General features: G+C 39.9%; 1 protein-coding gene across 3 annotated transcripts in view; it reads left to right on the top strand.

Moving 5' to 3' along the window:
* macrod1 (mono-ADP ribosylhydrolase 1) overlaps nucleotides 1-21392 on the top strand; it is a 111824-nt gene that overhangs the window by 58465 nt on the left and 31967 nt on the right. For all 3 annotated transcript variants that reach the window (XM_061048278.1, XM_061048279.1, XM_061048280.1), the window contains exons 4-5: nucleotides 4490-4519; nucleotides 18364-18480. In XM_061048278.1, the coding sequence (XP_060904261.1) occupies nucleotides 4490-4519; nucleotides 18364-18480 (147 nt within the window). The remainder of the gene's footprint in view (nucleotides 1-4489; nucleotides 4520-18363; nucleotides 18481-21392) is intronic.

Raw genomic sequence — 21392 nt, 5'->3', positions numbered from 1 at the left:
GAAAGATGAATTTAAGTTTGGGAGATAAAGTAAAATTCTCTGTTCTTGTTTAAAATAAAGGTACAAGTTGAACGTGTGCTTGAACTTGAAGCATCTTGCCTGAGACACAAATTGGATGTGGGATTATAGCTTGTGAATTGCCTGTGCAGCCAACTGTGTTTATGATAATGAAGCCATATATAGTGCTCTTAGTAGCCTCTGTAGCGAACATATATTGTAACACTACATGAAGGGTAAGTAATCAACCTTACATTAGTGTTTGATACATTTTTAAACACAGGCTTCAGTGTGTCGTCTAGAGGCAGCAGCTGAGTGTCTTTGTTATCCTTTTCATTAGTTTGTGCAACTGGGAATAGCACGGATTATACTCAGAGACATTCACGGCGTTGCCACTTGGTTGTACACATTGAAAGTGATGCGGAGAAAGCACCTGAGAGAGAAGCTGAAATCATTCCAGCCTCACTCCCGTGTGCACCTGGAAGAAACGCTGCATGAGGTAGCTCTAATTGTTGGTCTCAGACATTCAAAATACAAGTCTCGATCAGACTCCTGAAGTTGGTGCAGAAATGATGCAGGTGAGGGTGATGTCAGGCAAAAAAATAAAAAATAAATACAGAAAAATACAGAGAAAAAACACAACTCCTCTTTTGATTTAAACATAAGTTGAGTTCTGGCAGGAAGGCAAAAAGTCTACTCAACTTTTCAACTATTTCTTATGTCTAAGTTTATAAAACTGGTTGAATTTAAAGAAAGGTTGGATTGTTTGAATGTAAAAAGTTCCAAAAGTTGTTGATCTCCTCATACTAGTCTTCCAGGTTTGTATTGTAGTTTTACTGGAAGCTTCAGGGCCTCATGTGAAGAGGACTATGGCCTTCACGCTTTATAACTGCTTGGCCATCTGGCGCACCATGCTACCTTTTTATTTTACCAATAGCCAACACTTTCTCCAGCATTCCAAGCAAGAACTTTTGTTATTAGCTCACAGAGGCTTTGACATGACACACGGTGCTCTGCATCTCTTGGGATACCTTTTGTCATCATGAAACCTCTTTAAATGTGTAAATAAGTTTACAATGTTCAAATGAAAATGTGCAAAATAGCTCTTTTTGTAACACACCCGTTGCAATCCTTTAAAAAAATCCTCCAACATTTGTGCTATTTTTTGTCCTTATTCCTGACTATAGCTGCCAACCACAGACAGTGTCGCCTCCCACTGAGACATTTCCAGCCGTTACAATGGAGAGTGATTGCAGAAAGAAATTTCTGTGATCTAAAATATCAGATACTGCCAGGCTTTGGTGTCAGTTTCTCAGAGGGAGAGAGAAGGACCTTTTTTTTTTTTACACACAGTTTTTCAGCAGACGTTCATCGTTTTACTGGGAGAAATCCAACACAGAGGAGGCAGAGATACAAATTCTACACCGATGCCAGCCTCCATAATCCACAAGACAACAAAGCTATAAAATATGTTGAATAACAGGAGAGAAACGTTTCAGTTTTTTTAACTGACTGTTAGAATTTCACTGTGTCTGAGTGAGTGCACTCTCTGGGCTTTATTGCTGTGACATTATGGGAAGTGTTGGACGTCAAGTGACATCGATGTAGACACACGGCAGGTAGAAGAAAGCGGTTGTTATAACACATTTTCACGATGTATCACAGGATAAGTCCTGAAATGCATTAAACATCATAAACCGATACATAACAGTAAAAGCTTCTACGGTCATATTTTTCATTTAAAGTGCACTTCTCTTGGTTTGAGGCAGCTGCAGGTCCCTTATGAAATCTGTCATCTGTTGGAAATGCCCCATTTGAAAGTCAAGTGCTTTGAAAAACTAGAAAATTCAGGATTAGAGGTAAAACATCAGCACAAACATAATGTTTCACCTGTGATGACTTTGGATTCCTGTGAGACCTTTTTCTTTGTGTTACAGTAGCTCTTCTTACATGCAAGCTTAGACTAACTATTTATGTGTTTGACACATGGATTTTTTTACAAATCCCATAGATTTATATAACGATTTATATAACGTACACATATACAACCTGACACATGAAGAAGTGCTGTTGACATGACATTTAGAAGATTTAAAATGAAATAATCAAAAAGATTCTAAATGAATAAAAAAAAAACATAAATTAAAATGTTTACTTCTAAAAGTACATGCAAAATGACCAATAAGGATTCACTGGGTCACCATACAGAGAATTTGCCAACTCATTCATTTAAAAAGAAACCCATATTTCTCAATGTTTGCGGATATCAGTTAAACTTCTGACCTTTATTCTGTAGGTTTGACAGGTCTGTGATGCTACTGTTGCTTCCTGTTGTAGTACTCTTGTGCTTTTAAATTGACATTGTCATATTGTTCTTTCTATAGCAACCAGTCAGGCTTTAATAGTGCAGAAAAATATAGTTACTTTCATATTATGGAGGACTTACAAATACAAACTTTCAGAAGTGACTCCAGAGCTCCGTGTCAGATTTGTCTTTAAAAAGGAAACCCTTCACTTCTTCAGGAGTTTAGATGTGTTTATATGGCCTGGGGCATTTGAACATGGCTGAGGATTAACAAGGCCCAGTGTGTGATATAACTCTTACGTACAGCCTGCAGCTAATCAGCAGAGGATGAATGGGAGACTTTCTTGGAGATATTTTATTTGTTTGATTCTGACATTTTTTCACTTCCTCATAAGATCTATCAGCTCTAAAACAAGCTTTTTTTTTTTTTTTTTAAATCCGTGCTGTATGCTGTTCCACGTCTTCAAATAAAAGAGCTGAGATATTCGCACTGGGAGATGTTAGAGAGACAGTGGTTAACATATACAGAGAAGTATAGTGTATTTAGAGACTCAAATTAAGTGGGATTTACAGTTAATGAGGCAGTGGGGAACGGTGAAATGTTTAAGACTAGTGGATTCTTGAGAGAGACAGACGGCTGTGGGATTTAGTCTCTAAAACTGGCTTGCCTGATACTGTGTCTGTGTGGGTACCCAGTTGGCACAATGCCCATACTGGCAAAAAGTAACTAAAATGAAAGATGTCCTCTGTGTTTTCTGACGTGACTCTGAAAGACTTATGCGCTCATCAGATTTTCCTAACATGGTCGCAGCAGCCAAAATTTGATCCACGAGCAGGAAAATAATTGGAAAACATGATTTCTTAGGTGTGTGTTCAGTTTAGAGTTGCGTGTGCTGCACATGTCCTCAGGCTAGCACTGCTGACTTCACAAGTTTATGAACGTGTGGGTGAGAAAAAACACTTGGATAATGAATGTGTCAGAAGCAGCAGCATTATCATCTTTCCAACAATCTCACTCTTTAAACATGTGCAGGGACGTAATGATTGGAGACTCAGAGACGCAGCCTGCTTTTCTGGAATTCATTTTCTAGTTTCCTTGTTGAACAATTGACATTGATCCATACTGCCTGCCTGTGTCTTCTCACAGAGTTGTTTACTTTTTTCCTTTGGACTCTATAGCCTCAGCATGAGTTCACTTATTAGTTTTGCAGGCAGTGAAGCGACTCGTTCTTGTTTTGTGATGTGTCTCAGTCCTCGCTGACGGGACTCAGAGCCTGCTGCTACTCCATCTCCTCCAAACAGAGACTGAGTTACACCTGCAGTACCAGGTGATGCAATTACACTGCTAGTTGGCAAAAACCTGAGGCCCTGCGAGCCCTTGAGAACACACACCAAGAACCACTCTTGTTAAGAAATGCTGACACCTAACACATTCTGTTCTAACGGACAAATGTGGAGACATACTTGTCTTCAGTGCTGTTGGTTTTTAAGCACGATAACATACTGACCCTATCTTCACGATACCTGGTCAAATGTTTTTTTTGGATTATGGAGCCGCTCAGGATTGCAGTGAGGTCAATACTGAGTAAATTAATAGTTACGTTTTGTCTATTTTTTATATTTATATATTCATAAATATCTCATCTCTTGCAAATGTTCTGAATTGTTGGTGATTTTGATGTGAATTTGGGGAAAATAAAACCCAACTTTTATATATCATTGATTAATCCTTTTATTATTCATTCCATTGAAAATAAAATTTCAAATTCTCATCACAACCTGTGAGGCGAGGGGGGGATGTTGTCTTGATTTGTAAAGTCTGCATCCAAACCAAAAATCTTTTTCATTTACAAACACAAACATGAATAAACACTGAGACAAACTTGACTTCACCAAGTATTTTCACTTTTCTTGCTTCAGTGAATTATTAATTGAAACTTGACAGTAAGAAAATCGATAGTTCTCCGAGCACAATGTGATGTGTGTTTTGGATTGTTCAATAGTCTTTGAGTCAAATATTTTTAGTTTCACAATAACAAGTGATTGAAATAATAGATGATCTTCAAAGCTGATGCTGAATATTTTCTGCCCGTCCAACATTTGATGAGTTGTGATTATTTTAGCTCTGGTTTAAATGTTCTCTGGCCTATTTTTCAGAAATATTTCTTCTTTCTTTTCTCTCTTCAGCCAACAAGACTCTGCTCGGAGGAGGTGGAGGTAAGTCACCACCTGTCTGATCCGCTGGTTTTGTGTGTTTGTCTGCTTGCTAAGATACTTGTTGCAATTCATAGTACAGCTTCGTGCTGCATAAAGTCTTCTGTGGATGCTGGATCATTCTCAGTGTGTGTGTTGATGGTCTGTCTGTCTGTGTTTTTCTTTGTATTTGGTAGCAGCCAGGTAGCGCTTTGTTGTGACAGGTGTGCGTTTGCATGCTGAGCCGTGTGTCTGTCTGCCCAATTGTGTGTGTGTGTGTGTGTGTGTGTGTGTGTGTGTGTGTGTGTGTGTGTGTGTGTGTGTGTGTGTGTGTGTGTGTGTGTGTGTGTGTGTGTGTGTGTGTGTGTGTGTGTGTGTGTGTGTGTGTGTGTGTGTGTGTGTGTGTGTGTGTTTGCAGGTGCAATGTCAATAGCTTGTAATTTATGGGTGTGAAGTGCTGTGGATATAAACAGTCATTTTTCAGTGTATTGTTGACTCAGTGCTTTGCTGCGTGCGTGTGATGTTGGAAGTCCATGCTCGATCGATACTTGTAATAAATCTGTTCAGCTAATGCAGCGGCGGCATTCACTAAAATATGTACACGTCCACACGCACTCAATTCCACCGGCCTGTCGGCCTTTATGTTTGTTAATGCGTGCACATTTTGGCAATGCAGCATTTGCCTGTTGTTTTCTTTGTCTTAGTTTTAACAAACACTTTTAGCCTTTCAGAACAGCTCTGCTACTTTCCAATTAGAATGTATGTGTGGAGGTGGATGTGTGGATGCTTCATTTTTTGTCTCTCAGTCTCCATGGTGACATATCAATGGGCACACCTGTATATGTATGTATGCATGCAAGTGCATTCATATATTCAGCTCAAAGGGAGCCATTTGCGTGTTCAGTTGAGCAGTCAGCACACACACGCAGGCTCCACCAGCTGAGCCTCAAGCTCAAAAAGAGCTGCACACTCTTGTGTCCTGTTGCTACACCACACACACACACACACACACATACATGCAGTCAAGCACCTCGATATCTACAGCTCCGTTTGATGTTTCTTCATGTCTCTGATGGCTCTACGAAGACAGATGGTTTGAAGAGAGGAAGTGGATATGTGTGTGTGTCAGACTCTGGGCATGTGTGCCTCTCATGTGTGAGCATGTTTATGTTGGTCGCCCTGGTTTAGTTATTTTTAAATGTTCATTCAGTTAAATTTAACTTCAACATCTGTTTCATTTGAAGAAATTCCACCAAGTGGCTGGAGCAGACTCCATATCCAGCAAACGCCGTCTGCGTATTTTGTCTGTTTCTTTAAAACGCTCTTTACACATTTTTTTCTTTTTGGCTTAGTCAATTCCTCTCTTCCCTTCCTTATTGTTTTTATTTCCATCTCTATGTCTTTCTCTCCAGCGCTGCCCCCCGGGGTTTGCAAAGGCATATAGAGCCTACAGTAGGTGTTAATTAGAGAGAGAGGAGTAAGGGTAGTGCAGAATAAAGTGGAAATAAAACACAAATCATTATGAATCAATTTCCTTTCACCATGATCACGATCTGCACAGAGGAACCAAGTATCCTTTAATTTAGCTTCACTGAGTTTTTTTTTTTAATCCTTGGAGGCGAGGCGACAAGAGGTCTTTACAGTTCTTTACTACTCACTCTCAAGGGTACCTGGGTAAATGTCATTCGGTGAGATCAAACGCACACCTGCCGACATTGTTTTTGCACTTCAATCTGGAGGAGTGCTGAGCTCAGGCAGCACATCAACAACCAACTCAAGGGCAGGAAATTAACCTTTTTTATGTCCACTGGCTGCATTTGCTCATTTATATCAGAGTTTATCTGCCGTTTCACTGCTTGGATAGATTTTTCCAAACAGAAAAAGAGGCTACATTATGATTGAAAACTCAGTCAACCAGACGTTTACAACACGCATTCTATAAATAACAACAAACACGGTCTATATGTTAGTTTGATCTGGAATAAATGCCATCAAAACTTAGTGTGAGCCAGCACTCCCACTTTGATGTTTGTATTTGGTTCTTCTTCTGGGTCACCATATGTCAGTTTGTACTTCTGGGATGTGGAGTGCATGGAAGTGTTTTTTTTCACAGGTTCACGACCTTCACAGAAATGTCATCGACCATCAGTAAAATGTAAAACGTCTAAAGGGATCCAAGGCTGGACTTAGCACATTTCAAGCATCAATAAACAAGTTTTACATTTAAAAACAGCTTTGCCGATGTCACTGAAGGCTGGATGCTAGCTTCAGATGCTGACTTTAAAATCCAATCAGTTTGAGCCTTACGCCCTGATACAAATAAGCATAAGGAGGTCCATTTGAATATTCAAACACTGCTTGATTCAACAGCAGAAGCCTCACAGACGCTGTGGCTGAACCTTGGTGTGTACTCTGACTCTGAATAACCACAGTTGATTTCCAGTCTTTGAATGTGCTCTCACTATATGAAGGGATCGACTCATATTGGACAGCCACATGGCCCCTATTAACCCTCGTCGCACCCAAATCCCGCTCAAAGTGTGCAGAGACATGTCCTGTATTTGCTCTGTGATAATGATTCAACAAAAAATAATTTGAACATTTGCAACATGTCACCAACCTTAAATGATGAAGGTCAATTTAAAAAAAGTGTTCACATTGTATAATTTACATCAGATGTGGTGCAATGATTCACTTCCTATATACTTTAATATACCTTCAGTTACAGTCACTTAACTTTGATGTCGATTTCTCACCAGGTAATCGCTCTCATTCACTCTGGTGAGCCATGAATCACAGCTCAGTTTGCAGGATGGCATTGCTTCATGCTTAACTGTAAAGAAGCCTTTCTTCAACTTAACATAGAGACAGCATGAGCTCTACACAGTAAGAGTCAACAGAATAAAACTGAATGCCCTCCTAAAAGCTTTCTGACATCACCCTGACCTGATTTTTCAATTATTATTTTTTATTATATTACGTTTTCTGCCATCCTCCCAATGCTCCATTGCTCTGTGACTGTGTTATATGACACAGCTGTCATTTAATCAACTGATGCAGGGATTAAAGCAAAAAAAAAAAAAAAAGGCAGAAAACACAGAAAAGTACAATATGTACCTAAATGCAAAATCAACTAAATTTCAGCTGGTATTGATATTCCTAATTGAAGTAAACTACTGAGAAATTTGGGGATTTTGGAGCATTTTGAGATGAAATGTGGTCTTTTACTTTAACAGCCTAAAGGTAGTAATACCACATAAATACCCTCTAACAAATATCACACTGCACTGAAAAGCATCAAACTTAACTCTGGAGTGCCAAAAAAAAGTTACCAGGAAAAATGAATGATTAAAGGATATAATCATATAAATAAGTTCTACTTTTTGATTCATTAATGGTCCTTCACTTTATTTTTTGCAGCTGGTACTGATGATATATTAAGTAATATAATTTATTTAAAGGCTACTGGATATCCCTCAGCCTACAATAAAGACATTGACACAATACCATTTTCATTTTGCATTGTTAATCTGAATTATTTAAATAGGAGCCAAGCTTAAGATGTTGTCTAAATTCAGTGGAGTGAAGTAAAAGTAAGAGAGACAGTAAATAAACCCAAGTAGAGCTACAAGTCTTCTACTACATCTTATTGAAAATAATGAAAATAAATAAAAACAATCTGTGGCTGAACACTTGACACAACTTGACTAAAGCGATACTGAACAGAACACATAGCTGAGACTTTTAACCTTAAAATGACAACAAGACCATCTTGTTCTGGAGTGTTCTATTCCTTGTTACAGTCCTGTGAGAAACATACAATAACAAGTGTGAAATATAAAGCTGCACTCAAAGTCCATGAGGATTCTCACTACTCAATAGTGATTACTGGAAGAGTTTCTCTGTCTTCTTAAACAACAAGGTTAAACATATTTTTTTTGAAGTTGATCTTAAAACAAAATTCCAACATGTTTCTGAGCTACTTAAGCTACAAAAATACTTAACTGTACCCTTCAATTTTACAGTATCTTGCTGTTACAGTAAGGTTTCTAGTCTCTTAAATGACTCATGTTTAATAGTTATTAACTGTGTTCAATACTGTGTTCAAAACTCCTGTTCAGAATTCCCCGTATTTTTTACTGCAATGTGTTACAGTTTGGGCAGAGCTGACTCTCTTCACACAGGTAGAAGGGCTAACGGTTGGAGAGGGAAGGTTTAAGGTAAAAAAAAAAAAAAAAAAAAAAAAAAAAAAAAGCATGCATGAAACATTTCTAGGCCTCTAAGCGAAACACAAACAAGTTGAAGGAAGCACAGTCCAAGTCGGTGTGAATGCAGACATGAGAACAACAAACCCAATGGGAGTCTGACTCCAACTATTGCATATTATACCTTTCACAATTTCAACAAGCATTAAAAACTTGTAGGAGAAATACTGAGTAGACTATGCTGTCCAGTGAAAGCTCTTATGGTCAACACAGTAACTCTGCCTCAACACTGTTCTCTGAAAAGGTGAGGAATACAAGATGAGGCTTCTCCCACGTTCACTGGGACCTGTAAACTCTTGCTTCCAACTTGATCTTGTCACCCACCTTATCTACCTGCAAATTCTAAACTTATCCCTCCACGACACAGTCAAGACCCTTTTGATGGCCTCTTTGTGAAACAAGGCCTTTCTGTCCCCAAAACTCCTGTACAGCATCAAGAGATATGTCTCTGCCACTGACAGCTGCCATTGTTTGTTTGGGCGGCGAGCTGATTGTTTGTCAGAGTGCGCAAAGTGGGCCGGGCTTAGTGATAGGTCAATTGCTGTAGTCATGACATTTGAGAGTCCCAACAATTGAGGGTCAGGTGGGATTGGTCCAATTTACAATGCGTTCCATCGCCATGAGCTGAAAGTCTTGGTCCATGAGACGTCTGCTTTTGTGACATGGTAATCTAAAAGAATTAAAACAACATCAATTTACCCACTATGTTTCTTGTACGTCATCGATACAGGCCAAGTTTATAGTTCAAACCTAAGGACTTCTAATCTTAGCTTTAGAGATCTCGGCAGTGCTTAGCCACTTCAGCTTTTACCCTTTGAGCACATCTATGTCAGCCCAGAACGGAAGAATACTTACAGCAACTAATAACGCTTTTAAAACACCCATGTAATGCAGGCTTCAAGTTGTGAAAGACATGAAAACAATCAAATCCTATCCTTGAGAATCTTTACAGCAATGCAGCTAAAGTTATTCCACAGCAACTCCTCAACATCTCTGATGTGCTGCTATGGCGTAATAACAACTTACCGATTAAACAGAGACACATAGTGACAAGCACAGACAGCTGGTATCAGAGATCCTGTTCTGTGTCTGTGGGAACAGAGAGCACAGGATGAGAACCAGCCATGAAGGCAGGGTCTGTCTGTTATTGCTTTCTGTGTTTTAAGTCTTACTGATGAAGCGCAGAACAGATGATCACAATTAAACTTTCATTCATTTACATCTCTTAATTAATATCTGGGAAAAAAACAAACAAACACAGAACCCTTTAACACTGGATAACTTGCAGGGATTAAACTGAACTACTGTTAAAGCTGACATCTGTAATCAAACCTCCAAATTGTGGATTGATCAGTCGATTGGTTTTTTGTCACAGACACAAGAGGATAGGCAATGAGCATTTAATCTACCTTTGTGTGTGTGTGTGTGTGTGTGTGTGTGTGTGTGTGTGAGTGTGTGTGTGTGTGTCTAAGAGTCCATGGTGGTATTTAACAGGTTGTTTTGTGTCTGATTTCATTGGTATATTTAAGTTTGTATGCATACAATAGGGCATATAAAAGTGTGTGGAGCAGTATGCATGTGTGTGTGTGCGCATCCACCACCAGACCCATCCTAAATGTTGCCTTGGCAACAAGCTGACTGAAGTAAATGAGTGTCCTGGCTCTGCTGAGGGATTGTGGGAAAGCAATATGCCAGCGTTCCGCCCCATTAGTTTGACAGACAGCCTGTTTGGCCTATAAGAGGTCAGCTGGCAAGGGCAGCAATATTAGTATTCCATAGGAGAGACCTCGGGATTGGTTTTACCCTATTGTCAATCTGCCTGTGTGTTAATATGCATGTTTGTTGTGTGTGTGTGTGTGTGTGTGTGTGTGTGTGTGTGTGTGTGTGTGTGTGTGTGTGTGTGTGTGTGTGTGTGTGTGTGTGTGTGTGTGTGTGTGTGTGTGTGTGTGTGTGTGTGTGTGTGTGTGTGTGTGTGTGTGTGTGTGTGTGTGTTCGTAAGCTAAGGTGGTTGGTGTTCGCAGGAGGTAAAGCTTGACCTGGCATACAATACTGCAATCAGGAGTGTGTCAGCTTGTGTGTGTGTGTGTTTGTTAGTGTGTCCTGCTGGGGGTTGCAGGCTCCTTGCCAGGTAAGCATATCGCCAATTATCAGTCCCCCTATTTCTCTCCATCCCGCCCTAAATTTTCTCCCCCAGAGTGAGTCAATACAAAGCCTGCGAGGGAGAGAGGATAACACCTAAACTGGTCAGCTGCCTGCTGCTGGCTGATCACTGGTGTAACAAAGCCACAGCTCTCTTTTCTAACCCCACAATCCATCCATCAATACACCCTTTTTATCCAGTCTCCTCTCTGAAATCCAGCTCACCATTCATCTCTTCCTCTTTTGTTTTTAGCCCCTCTCACTCTCTTTACCTACACACCCTTTTTTCTCTCTCTTGATCCTCGTCCAAACACATTTCTCTTTGTCCAACTGTGCTCTTCAATCCCCACGTTTCTTCCGTCTCTGTCTCTTTTTCTACATCTCTCAATTATTGTTTTGTATCACCCTCCCTCCCTCTCTTTCTGTAAAAAAAAAAAAAGCAGGCTTCATTCAGTGGAAATGTTGAAGTGATATTTTGTATGTTAATGGGGCTACATAATGAATTCAGTTTTTTATATGGAAATTAATTTGACACTTCCTGAAATGTTTTTTTTCTGTGTATTATTACATAAATTAAATTCATGACTAATTCATTATAATCTGTTGATGTCAGTTAGTGGTATTAGGTGTAGCCAATTATGACTGATTGTTGAGCAGTTCGGGTTCTCCATTTGCATGCGACAGAGTCAGTGGAGTCTGAACAACAAGTATCCTTTGACACTGCAGTGATGCTAAATTGGTTAGGGCTCACCCTGCCTTCACTGTCCTAATGAGGGATACATCACACTGATACATGGTGCTGTGTATTGAGCCGATATAGAATTGACTTTTCACCTCTAAAGGGACATTGATTCACAGTGAAGCACAGAGTTTTTAATCTTTTTCAGCTCTACAGTTTGCAGGACTCATGCATATTGCCACCAGGTGATAGGTACCTCATTTGTATTCAGTTTTTTTTCTACATAGTCAAATCAGGTATATCATTATGAAGGCTACCCTGTGGGCCTCCTGTTTAGCTTATTTTACGAATTGTAGATTGGGAATGTGACTTTGTCTGACTTTTTTTTCCTCTTAAGTTTCTTTTTTCTTTATTCCCCAAGAGCGGTTTTTCAAACATTGGGAATCATTGCTACTTTGAGTGGTTGTTGATCTTACAATCATAATTCTAAAAAGATATTTGGCTGATAGGTTTAATAGTATGCAAGACTATCAGTAGCCACTCAGACACACACTTAAACAAACACAGACACACTGACAAATGCACTGGCACATGATCAAATACACAATTCCCTTCCAGTGTATGCTTGGCAGAGTTATTTAACACTACATACTAGGTAAATCTGACAGGAAATCCATTAGCATTCCGGATGGGCGATTCAATCCCAAATACTGCGATAGTTACTGGGAACTACAATAAGATTATTCATGAAAATCTCCCTTTGCGCACATACACATGCAGACTAGGGCTGAACTGATATTCGGGAAAAAAACGGATGTTGCAATTTTTTTACCTTCTGCGATATATATTGCACTTTAAATACAGAAATCTTCCAGCTCTGGCAGCGCCATGGAGAAGTAAAGAGAACAGAGACTCACACAACACTAAAACACCCATCCCGTCTCTGTACTGTTATTTAATACAGTGAGCATTCTTCTTCTTTTATTATTAAATGCGGTTAGCAAACATCTACCTCAGATGTCCTACAACCACAGTCTGGCAGTAGTACCACATAACAACAAGGCAAAACAGTTGAAAGATTAATTTTTTGGATGAGTTAATAACTCACTCTTAGATTTTAAGGTCGATCGTAATCAGTCTATCAATTAGTGCAAAATCTCAACCAACGAAAACTAAGGCAATTGTACATATGGAGCAGGTTTAGACTGTACCCATGTCATTATTTAGATTGACCCCAGCATTAGTCTACCATAAGCAAACACTTGGCAACAATGGCAACCATAATCTTCATTTTAACAGGCAGAAACGTTGAGCTGACCCAGACGCCCTCTTCTGTGTCAGGGTGGACTGAGAAAATGAAATATAGGATGAGACATAGAGATGGAAAGACAAACAGATGGAGAGGGAGATGTACAGCAAGCAACCAAAATAACAACAGATACAGTATTACAGACCTGTCCTAACAATACCAATGATAACAGTTAAAGCCTGTCAAATGTTTGCAATAACATCTCCAATAATGGTTATATAAGTATGTTTAATCACATAACATGTCTGTACAAATACCAGGATGATCTATAGTTGTACAGATGATTCAGTCTGTTGTGGACTTGTCACTTAACACTCAATATGTTTACATGCACATTGAAGTTGTTATAGCTCGATAAGGACATTTAATTGAACAGTCCTTGTCCCTGTATACAAGCACTGGGGGAGAATTGATTTATTGACGGGATTGTGTCCAACTCCCCTACGGTCGGTAGCGATATGCCCCATTCCAGCTAGTTACTATTGGACCTTCTTCTTGTTGACCTTGCTAACAAGTCAGCAAATGGCATACAGGTTGAATGTCACACGGTGAAAACATGAACAACTTCAAGCTCTGTACATTTTGTATCGACTTGACAGTTAACTATTGGTACGAGGTGATCCACGCTATCCCTCTGGCTTATGGTGATTTCCGAAGACAGACCTCAGCTTTTTTTCTACGCTTTGAAGCTGTTCGACTCACGGGTCAAAGCCCGACGCGGGGAATGTGGAGCATGCCTGGAGACGCCTTGGGTCGGATTGAGGGGTATTCATGCAAGAGTAAATCGAGCCCCAACTGCATTATCGAGGTGTGTTTGTCTGATTCTGGAAAAATTCTATGTAGTACGATAACAGTCAAACTAATATGTTAGAAGTTTAGTTTTAGTCAGACTAACACAATAAAGCGACATTTTCTAACTGCATGTAAATGTACCGACCGAGCAACAGCTCATCAGATCACGTGTGACACTTAAAACACCATCATATTTGTTTTTTTTCTTAAATATGTCAATATTTAATTTAACTCAATTAATTTCGACCCTATCTGTTGATCTTTTATTCACGCAGTCACAGTCCATCCTTACCTAACAAACCTGCATATACGCCTGCTCTGTAGTGGCGCTCTACTTCAAACACATCCTTCATCCCCCCCCCCCCGCTCATGAATCCCCCCCTTCATATTTCTGACCGCATTGAAGTGACAGAACAGTGTCTGAATCTACTCAGTAGCGTGCAGTGCTCATGCTGAGCTATTACACCGCCTCCCACAGAGTCAGAAGTTACCACAGGCTGATGGAGAGCTAACAAGGGCAGTATTCAGTGAGTGTAGTTAGAGGGACAGCTCTCTACATGAGAGAGGTAAGAGTCAGTGAGAGAGGGAAGAGGTGTAGGACAGTTATTAATTCTGCTCACCGGGTTCAGAGAGGGTGCAGAGAGAGAGAGAGGGAGGGGGCTCTTTCTGTTTCCCCCCTCCTCATTTCCATTTGACTAAGAGCAATCTAAGTTAAACATGAGGAAAACAAAGGCTTCTTTGGCTGAGTGCACAAAGCCCGTTTCATGTAAAAGTTAATGTGATGGACTGTGTAGTCATTTGCAGCTAAAAGGAAAGAATGAGTCGGCTGCATTTTTGAGGTTGTACACCTACTGAAGTTTTAAACAAGAACACGGCGGTAATATCTCCATATTTTAAGAGACTGTCCTCCAAAGACGAACCTAACTTCTGCAAGAAAAATGACATACCTGTGACAGAGCCCTCAAGCTGCTGTATCAAGGCCTTAAGACACTGAGATTGCAACCGCTGTAATGACAGTCACACTAGGAGGCGGAACATACAAATTGGTCACCAGATTCTCCTTTATTAACGTCTGTATTCATCACATGGCACTGCCCCAAAGATACAAAATCATCGCACACAGATGTGGCTGGAAAACCTGTGAACTTGTTTCTAGCATCACAAACTCCTTGACATCACCAGAACCATTTTTAATTACCAGAACTATGTTGAAAGGGTCCAATATCATTTGGAAAACCTAGTTGAGTGTTATGATCATACTATCGTATCCTATTCATGTCTGCAGGGAGGAAACAGGAAGTCAGCTGAAATGTCATTTTTTGCTTCATTCCAGGAGGCATGGACAAACACTTAATAGAAGGGCATAGTTAATAGAAATTGGCTACTGTAACCGCAACTAGATTTGAAGTTATTCAGTGAGCAAAATGAATGCCAATAAAAGAGCATGGATGAATCATGCTCCACATTTACCACAATAGACTAAATTAACTGTATTTTAAACAGGTTTTCATATGAAAGTACATGTGTTACTTAATCTTGGCATGTATCTGTTTGTTCATACATGTATGCATACTCTTGCGTGAGTTGTTTTGTATCTGAGCTTTTATGTATACAGTATATTCTTTGCCTGTGTCCGTAACCATGGATTACAGTTTTCTATGTGTGGGACTGAGCAGAGCAGTACCCAGGTCAGAAAGCATTGCTGTAGCTTGAGGCTATGCATTCATCTCACAAAGACTGGGGGAAAGGCCACTATTCATCCTTAAACATAAAAACACACACACACACATGCACCAACACACCCCCACATGCACACATTTATGTGTCTGTCAAATCGTGAAACATGACACAAAACAGAAAGTATTGTTGGCTTACGTTTCAGTTCAATTTCAATTTCTTTTGATTCAGTTTTTCATGCCTGTTTCCTTATCTCCCTGCAGACTATTTTTATATCTGCTGCTCTCTCTCTCTCTCTCTCTCTCTCATTCCACTCCCTCCCTCCTTCTCTTTTCCATCTCTTCGTCTTATCACATTTTCTTTATTTCAGAGGAGGGCTGCTCCAAAGTTGCTGTGCTGTGTGCTCGGTGTACTGTATGTGTGTTGAGTGTGCGTGTCACTTCCACATCTCTTCACGTACACATGCACACAGTCCCAAAGACACACGCACAAAAACATTTGTGCACAGTAGCGATTGTGCTTTGACAAAGATATACACAGCATCAATATTTTAAATGCGCACACACACACACACACACACACACACACACACACTCACACTAACACACACTCACACACACTCACAGCGTGAGCATGGTATCTGAACTTGTTTCTGTGCACCCTGAGGAGCTAGCCAGCGTTCAGGGCTCTCCTTTCACACCCTCATACTTGTGCTTAGCTTACAATGCGGCCCAGTTCAACATGGCACAGCACAGCATGGCACACCGCAGCCTGGCACCACATGTAATACGCCAACTTAACACAATAACATTATAACACCAAACACACCGCTGAATCAGCCTCAAGCAGACACTGGAAGAACTGCAGGATTTTGGCTTAATCAACACCGGAGGTTGCAGCTTCTCTATGACATCTGGATGGGTATTATTGTAATATTTTCACCAGGTGTTGAAAGTCAATGCTCGGTTACTAGTTTCTGAAAGAACTGTATGGTTACTATATGAGCAAACTGGCTGGTATGACACTGAGATAAGTCTTTAACTGTATACAGTCCAACAGACCTGTTTTCTACATATTATTACATTCAGAGCATATTATCATACATCTAGCTTCTTTTTTTTTTGGGGGGGGGGGGGGGTGTATGCTTTCTAACAAGATTTTGTTGATTGGCAATACACTGTTTTCAAATGTAAGAACAGCGACCATAATGAATTGTCTATTTCAGAAGAAAAGCTTATACAATCAAATGTCATCTATTCTTAGCACTTAGTTTTTCTGTTTACAATTCTGGTTCACATAATCATTGATTTTGTAGCAGATGGTGGGCTCGTTCAACAGTACTTGTGTGCACTATATTAAAAGGTATTTAATAGTCTTCCACTCTCATGAGGATTACTTATCGACAACAGCTTTCCATATGATGCAGTCCACATCAACACTACTCTAAACTACCACCCTTATTACGAAAGCTGTGGCTAAATTAAAACCTTTCTTATAAAAAATACAGTAGACCCAAAAAGTGGCGAGTGCGTGTAAGTAGCATAAGAAATGCTGACTGAAGTTCAACAGTTTTTGTCCCAAAAATATTTTTGTGTTGCTTTTGTTTAAGTAAAGAAAATAGTATCATTTTTGGTTAAGAGTTTATAAAATGAACCCATCCTGCCTCGTGCTTAAAGACACTGTTTCATTTCATATATATATACATATATAAAACAATCTTCCCCTATCCTATAGTGCACCAAGATAAACATAGAGATAATTATTCTTCAGCTGCTGGACTTGGATGTTTTACTGTAAAAACAGATACTCCAGGAAAAGCAAATTCCACATGCTGTCAGTGAACATTCTCTGACTCAGGGTGTGCTGGTGGCCAAAGGCTTTTAAGACAAAGACCATGAATGTCAGCATTCTTTTTTCAAGTTCAGGCATTTTTTCCTTTTTAATCCTTGTGACCTGATGTTTTAAATGATACATTGAGAAAAACACTTTTTTTTAAAGATTATAAATAGTGTTGAAACAAAATGTGGCTTCATGCTGTTGCATGTGAGTGGTCTATAATCATAATTTCTAGACCGCATTCTCAATCAAAACAAGCTCCTGATTGGCTCACTGCTTGAGGCAAAGTAGCAGTATGAACTTCTGTTTTGATCAATGTCCACGATTCACGAAACAGACTTAGTTTTAAAATGACAAGAAGGAGGATGCTTCGTCACTTTTTGATGTCTCTTGTGCCACATGAAAAAAAACAAAGATCTATTGAATTTTTTTATTCATTTGTATTATGTCAAAATCATCAGTCACTAATCATATAGGATGAAATTACATTTTGCTTCATAAAAAAAGACGTGTACTTTATATCCATATCGCAAGTTGTTTTGTCTTTTGTGAAATGTTGCGTTTGTGGGTCCATGTAACTTAAAAAGCTGCTTGAGATCCAGATGGTCTAAATATTAACTTTGAGTAAATGTGTCTTGGCTGTGAGAGGTGCAGAGATTATGACTCAAACTGTAATTGGCAGGGCTGTAAAAAATAGCTTTTTCCTGCATCATTGCCCTCCTGGAAATGAACACAGTCACGTTTTTTTGATGCGGTGTGGATCAAGGATAGATACTAATTCCTGAGTATTATGCAGATATATGAAAATGTAATTAATAAAGACTAATTGACCAAAAAGTCAAAGTCAGCTGAGTCCGTAATAAGACATTAAATCAGGTAATTAACTAAGGCAGTTGCCCTAAAATCCATTAAATAGACTGACGTGTGGAGACAGATGCTCTGACTTATTAAAAGAAAACTGGATTCACGGTGAGAAGTTAGCAACCAGCTATAGCAGGATTTCAACTGCTCATCACTAAAATCATCCGGGTTCATTAAGCACTAAAATGTGATACCTATAGATGTGTCTGCTGGACTTGAAACAGCATTTAGACACCCTGTGAGCACCTAAATGCCAGGATATTCACATATCTAGGCCAACTCTGAATGATCTCTCTCTCTTTTTTTCCAGTGGACGGAGCGATCCACCGTGCTGCAGGTCCCATGCTAAAAAAAGAGTGTGCTTCCCTCCACGGCTGTGAGACCGGAGAGGCAAAGATAACTTGTGGCTACGGGCTCCCAGCAAAGTGTGAGTACAACGTGTAGTTCCAGCTAGACTTGAGTGACACTGCTGGAGGTTTCTCAGGACTGTTTTTGGTTTTGATAGCGTGGGAAAGTTACAAAGTGTTTTGCCCTAAATATACAAGAAGCACAAAACAATTACAAATACATTGGTATAAAAAAAAGCAAAGAAACACTAAATAAGGCAACTCTGTTTTCCAAATATGGAGCTGGACGTTTTTTTCTTCTTATTTAAAACTCATGAACAGAACGGCTTTTCTGGTAGACGAGTTTTTTCTTCGCTGCTCAAACTCAACCAACAGAAAAAACTCATCTTGGTATCCATAATGTCACTGGCGGCCTTCCATTTATAGCAGAGTAAATGGCACTCAATTATTAAGTTCACTCCATTGCAGCGTGCATAATGTGATGAAACTGAAGATTCAACATGACAGAAAAAGCTTTTCAAGGTGTTTCAGTTCCAAAAAAAATCTTCTCCTGCTCTGATGTCTAAAAAACGACATGTGACTGTGAGGGAGAGCACCAGCATGTAGACATTAATAAGAGAAAGTCTGTAGCTAAACTCAAATTTTATCCTCCGCAGTATGAAGGGGAAAGTCTTTAGTTCTGTTTCATCGCATGCTGTCATTTTTTTGGAATAAAAAATCACAGTCGTGTTTTCGGCACAAATGCACAACCAACTCATAGGCCATTCAAACATACTGGGTTTGTGTTAAAGTTGGCATCATTTTTGTTTTCATTTCTTCTTTGTTGAGACCCAAAGTTTGGCAATGCTGAAAAGTGGCATTTTTCCCACCCATGGCACTGATTGGCTAATCTTAAATTTGCCTCTAGCTGTCATTAGAGTCATTACTTATACCTGAGAAACAATGGTTTGATGTCACAATGCCAGATGAATCAGTCAATTCAGAGTTGGCAGAATCAAAGTTTGAAAAAGCCAAGAACACATTCTAGGCAACAGATACTGACTTGTGTCAAACAAAACCAAAAGGACAGACAACATCTTGTTCTTGCTGTATTTTCCTCAGTTTTTTACCTCCTTTAGGTTTATGTCACAAACTCTGAGTGGGCACAGACCTCAGAATGGGAACTACTCACTCAATTGACCTTTTTGTTCTTGCAGTAATAGCTTCATACATAACGTGCATAAGAAAATAATTATAGGAATGAAGTTAATGAAGTTTTTTTTTTCAGGAATTGGATTTACAAAAGAAACTCACTTAAAAACAGTTAACACATGTTGAGAGTGCTTCTATAGGTTCTCCAAATTGTTTTGTTGCTCCACAGGGAGCTGAGCAAAGTCTGATAAATTACCTCAAGTGATTTCCCTCTGAGTCATTGAGGCGGGGGATAAAGACTACAAAATCAGGGATTGTGGAGTTTGAAAAAGAGCTAACCAGACCTCCATAGCCTCCTTCTCAACTACGCCGCGGGCTAGTGACACAGAAATTCGGATCAGAATCAGCTTTATTGGCTTTGTATGTCTACAAACACAAGGACTTTAACTCAGCTGAACTATGCTCTCCATGTACAAACATTAAACATAAAATATTATTATAACAATACACTAATATGTACGAGCATACATAAGACAATAAGGCAGTGGTGAGTGGTGAGTGCAAAGGATGCTGATGTAAACTTGATAATAAATGATGTTATACTGTTACAGATGGGCTAATTTACAAGAGGTAGATGTTTTTTTTTGCAGCATTTACATTAAAGCAGTAAAATAGAATAGATTAATGTCAGATAAGGAGGATAATAATATATACATTACAAAGTATGTGTCCATAAAATGAGTATAAATGATCTTATGTTTCTACACTTGGTGCAGTGGTTGTTGTGTCTCAGGGTTATTGCACAGTGATTGTTCTAGCTCTCTGTGTATGTTTATCCTTTATCAGATTGACAGCCTGTTTTTGTATCTGGTTGTTTTGGCATACGGTGATCTGCAATGCCTACTGGAGGGGACAGGTTTAAACAGTATGTGTGTAGATTATGGTGGTGTAAAACATTATCAGCAGCTCCTGAGGGCAGGTTGAACATTCTGAGGGGATTCAGGAAGTACAATCTTTGCTGGGCCTTTTTCCTGGTGGTGTCTATGTGGGAGGTCCACTTTAGGTCCCGGGAGGCTGTGGATCCCAGAAACCTCAAAGTGCTAACAGTAGACACAGTGCTGTTGAGTATGGTGAGGGTGGGGGTGTAGGGGTTGCTCCTGAATTCCACTGTCATCTTCACGGTCTTGAGCGGGTTTAGCTGCAGGTGGTAGGAGCACACCAGAGGACCAGCTGTTTCACCTCCCGTCTATAAATACACTTATCACTGTCCCGGATGAGATCCACGACAGTGGTGTCGTCTGCAAACTTGAGGAGTTCGACAGAAGGGTCCCCTGAGGCTCAGTCGTTGGCGTAGAGGGAAAAGAGCAGATGGGGGAGGACGCTACCCTGGGTGGCGCCAGGGTGCTGGATGGGATGCTCGTCATCCTCACCTGCTGCCTCCTGTCAGTCAGGAAGTTGGTGATCCACTGATAGGCGCTGTCAACTGGGTCAGTTTGTGGTGGAGGATATCCAGGATGATGGTATTGAATGCCAAGCTGAGGTCCACAAACAGGATCCATGCATAGGTCCCTGGGGAGTCAGCCGTAGGTGTCGCAGGATGTAATGCAGTCCCACATACATTTTCCACTATCTGTTTTCACTGTAAGTACCGGTAAGTAAACTGCAGGGGGTCGAGCAAGGGGCCCTGTGAAGTCCTGCAGGTGGCTGACAGACGTCATGTTGACATCAGACTGTAGTCATTCCTGTGATGGAGGGTTTCTTGGGGTGTGATGATGTTTGAGTGTTTGAAGCAGGATAAGACTTCACACAGCTCCAGAGATCTGTTGACGATCAGAGTGAAAATAGGGGCCAACTAAACAAT

This window comes from Labrus mixtus, chromosome 10, assembly GCF_963584025.1.
Source record: "Labrus mixtus chromosome 10, fLabMix1.1, whole genome shotgun sequence".
Classification (NCBI taxonomy): Eukaryota; Metazoa; Chordata; class Actinopteri; order Labriformes; family Labridae; genus Labrus; species Labrus mixtus.
This window is presented reverse-complemented; position numbering and strand designations above follow the sequence as displayed.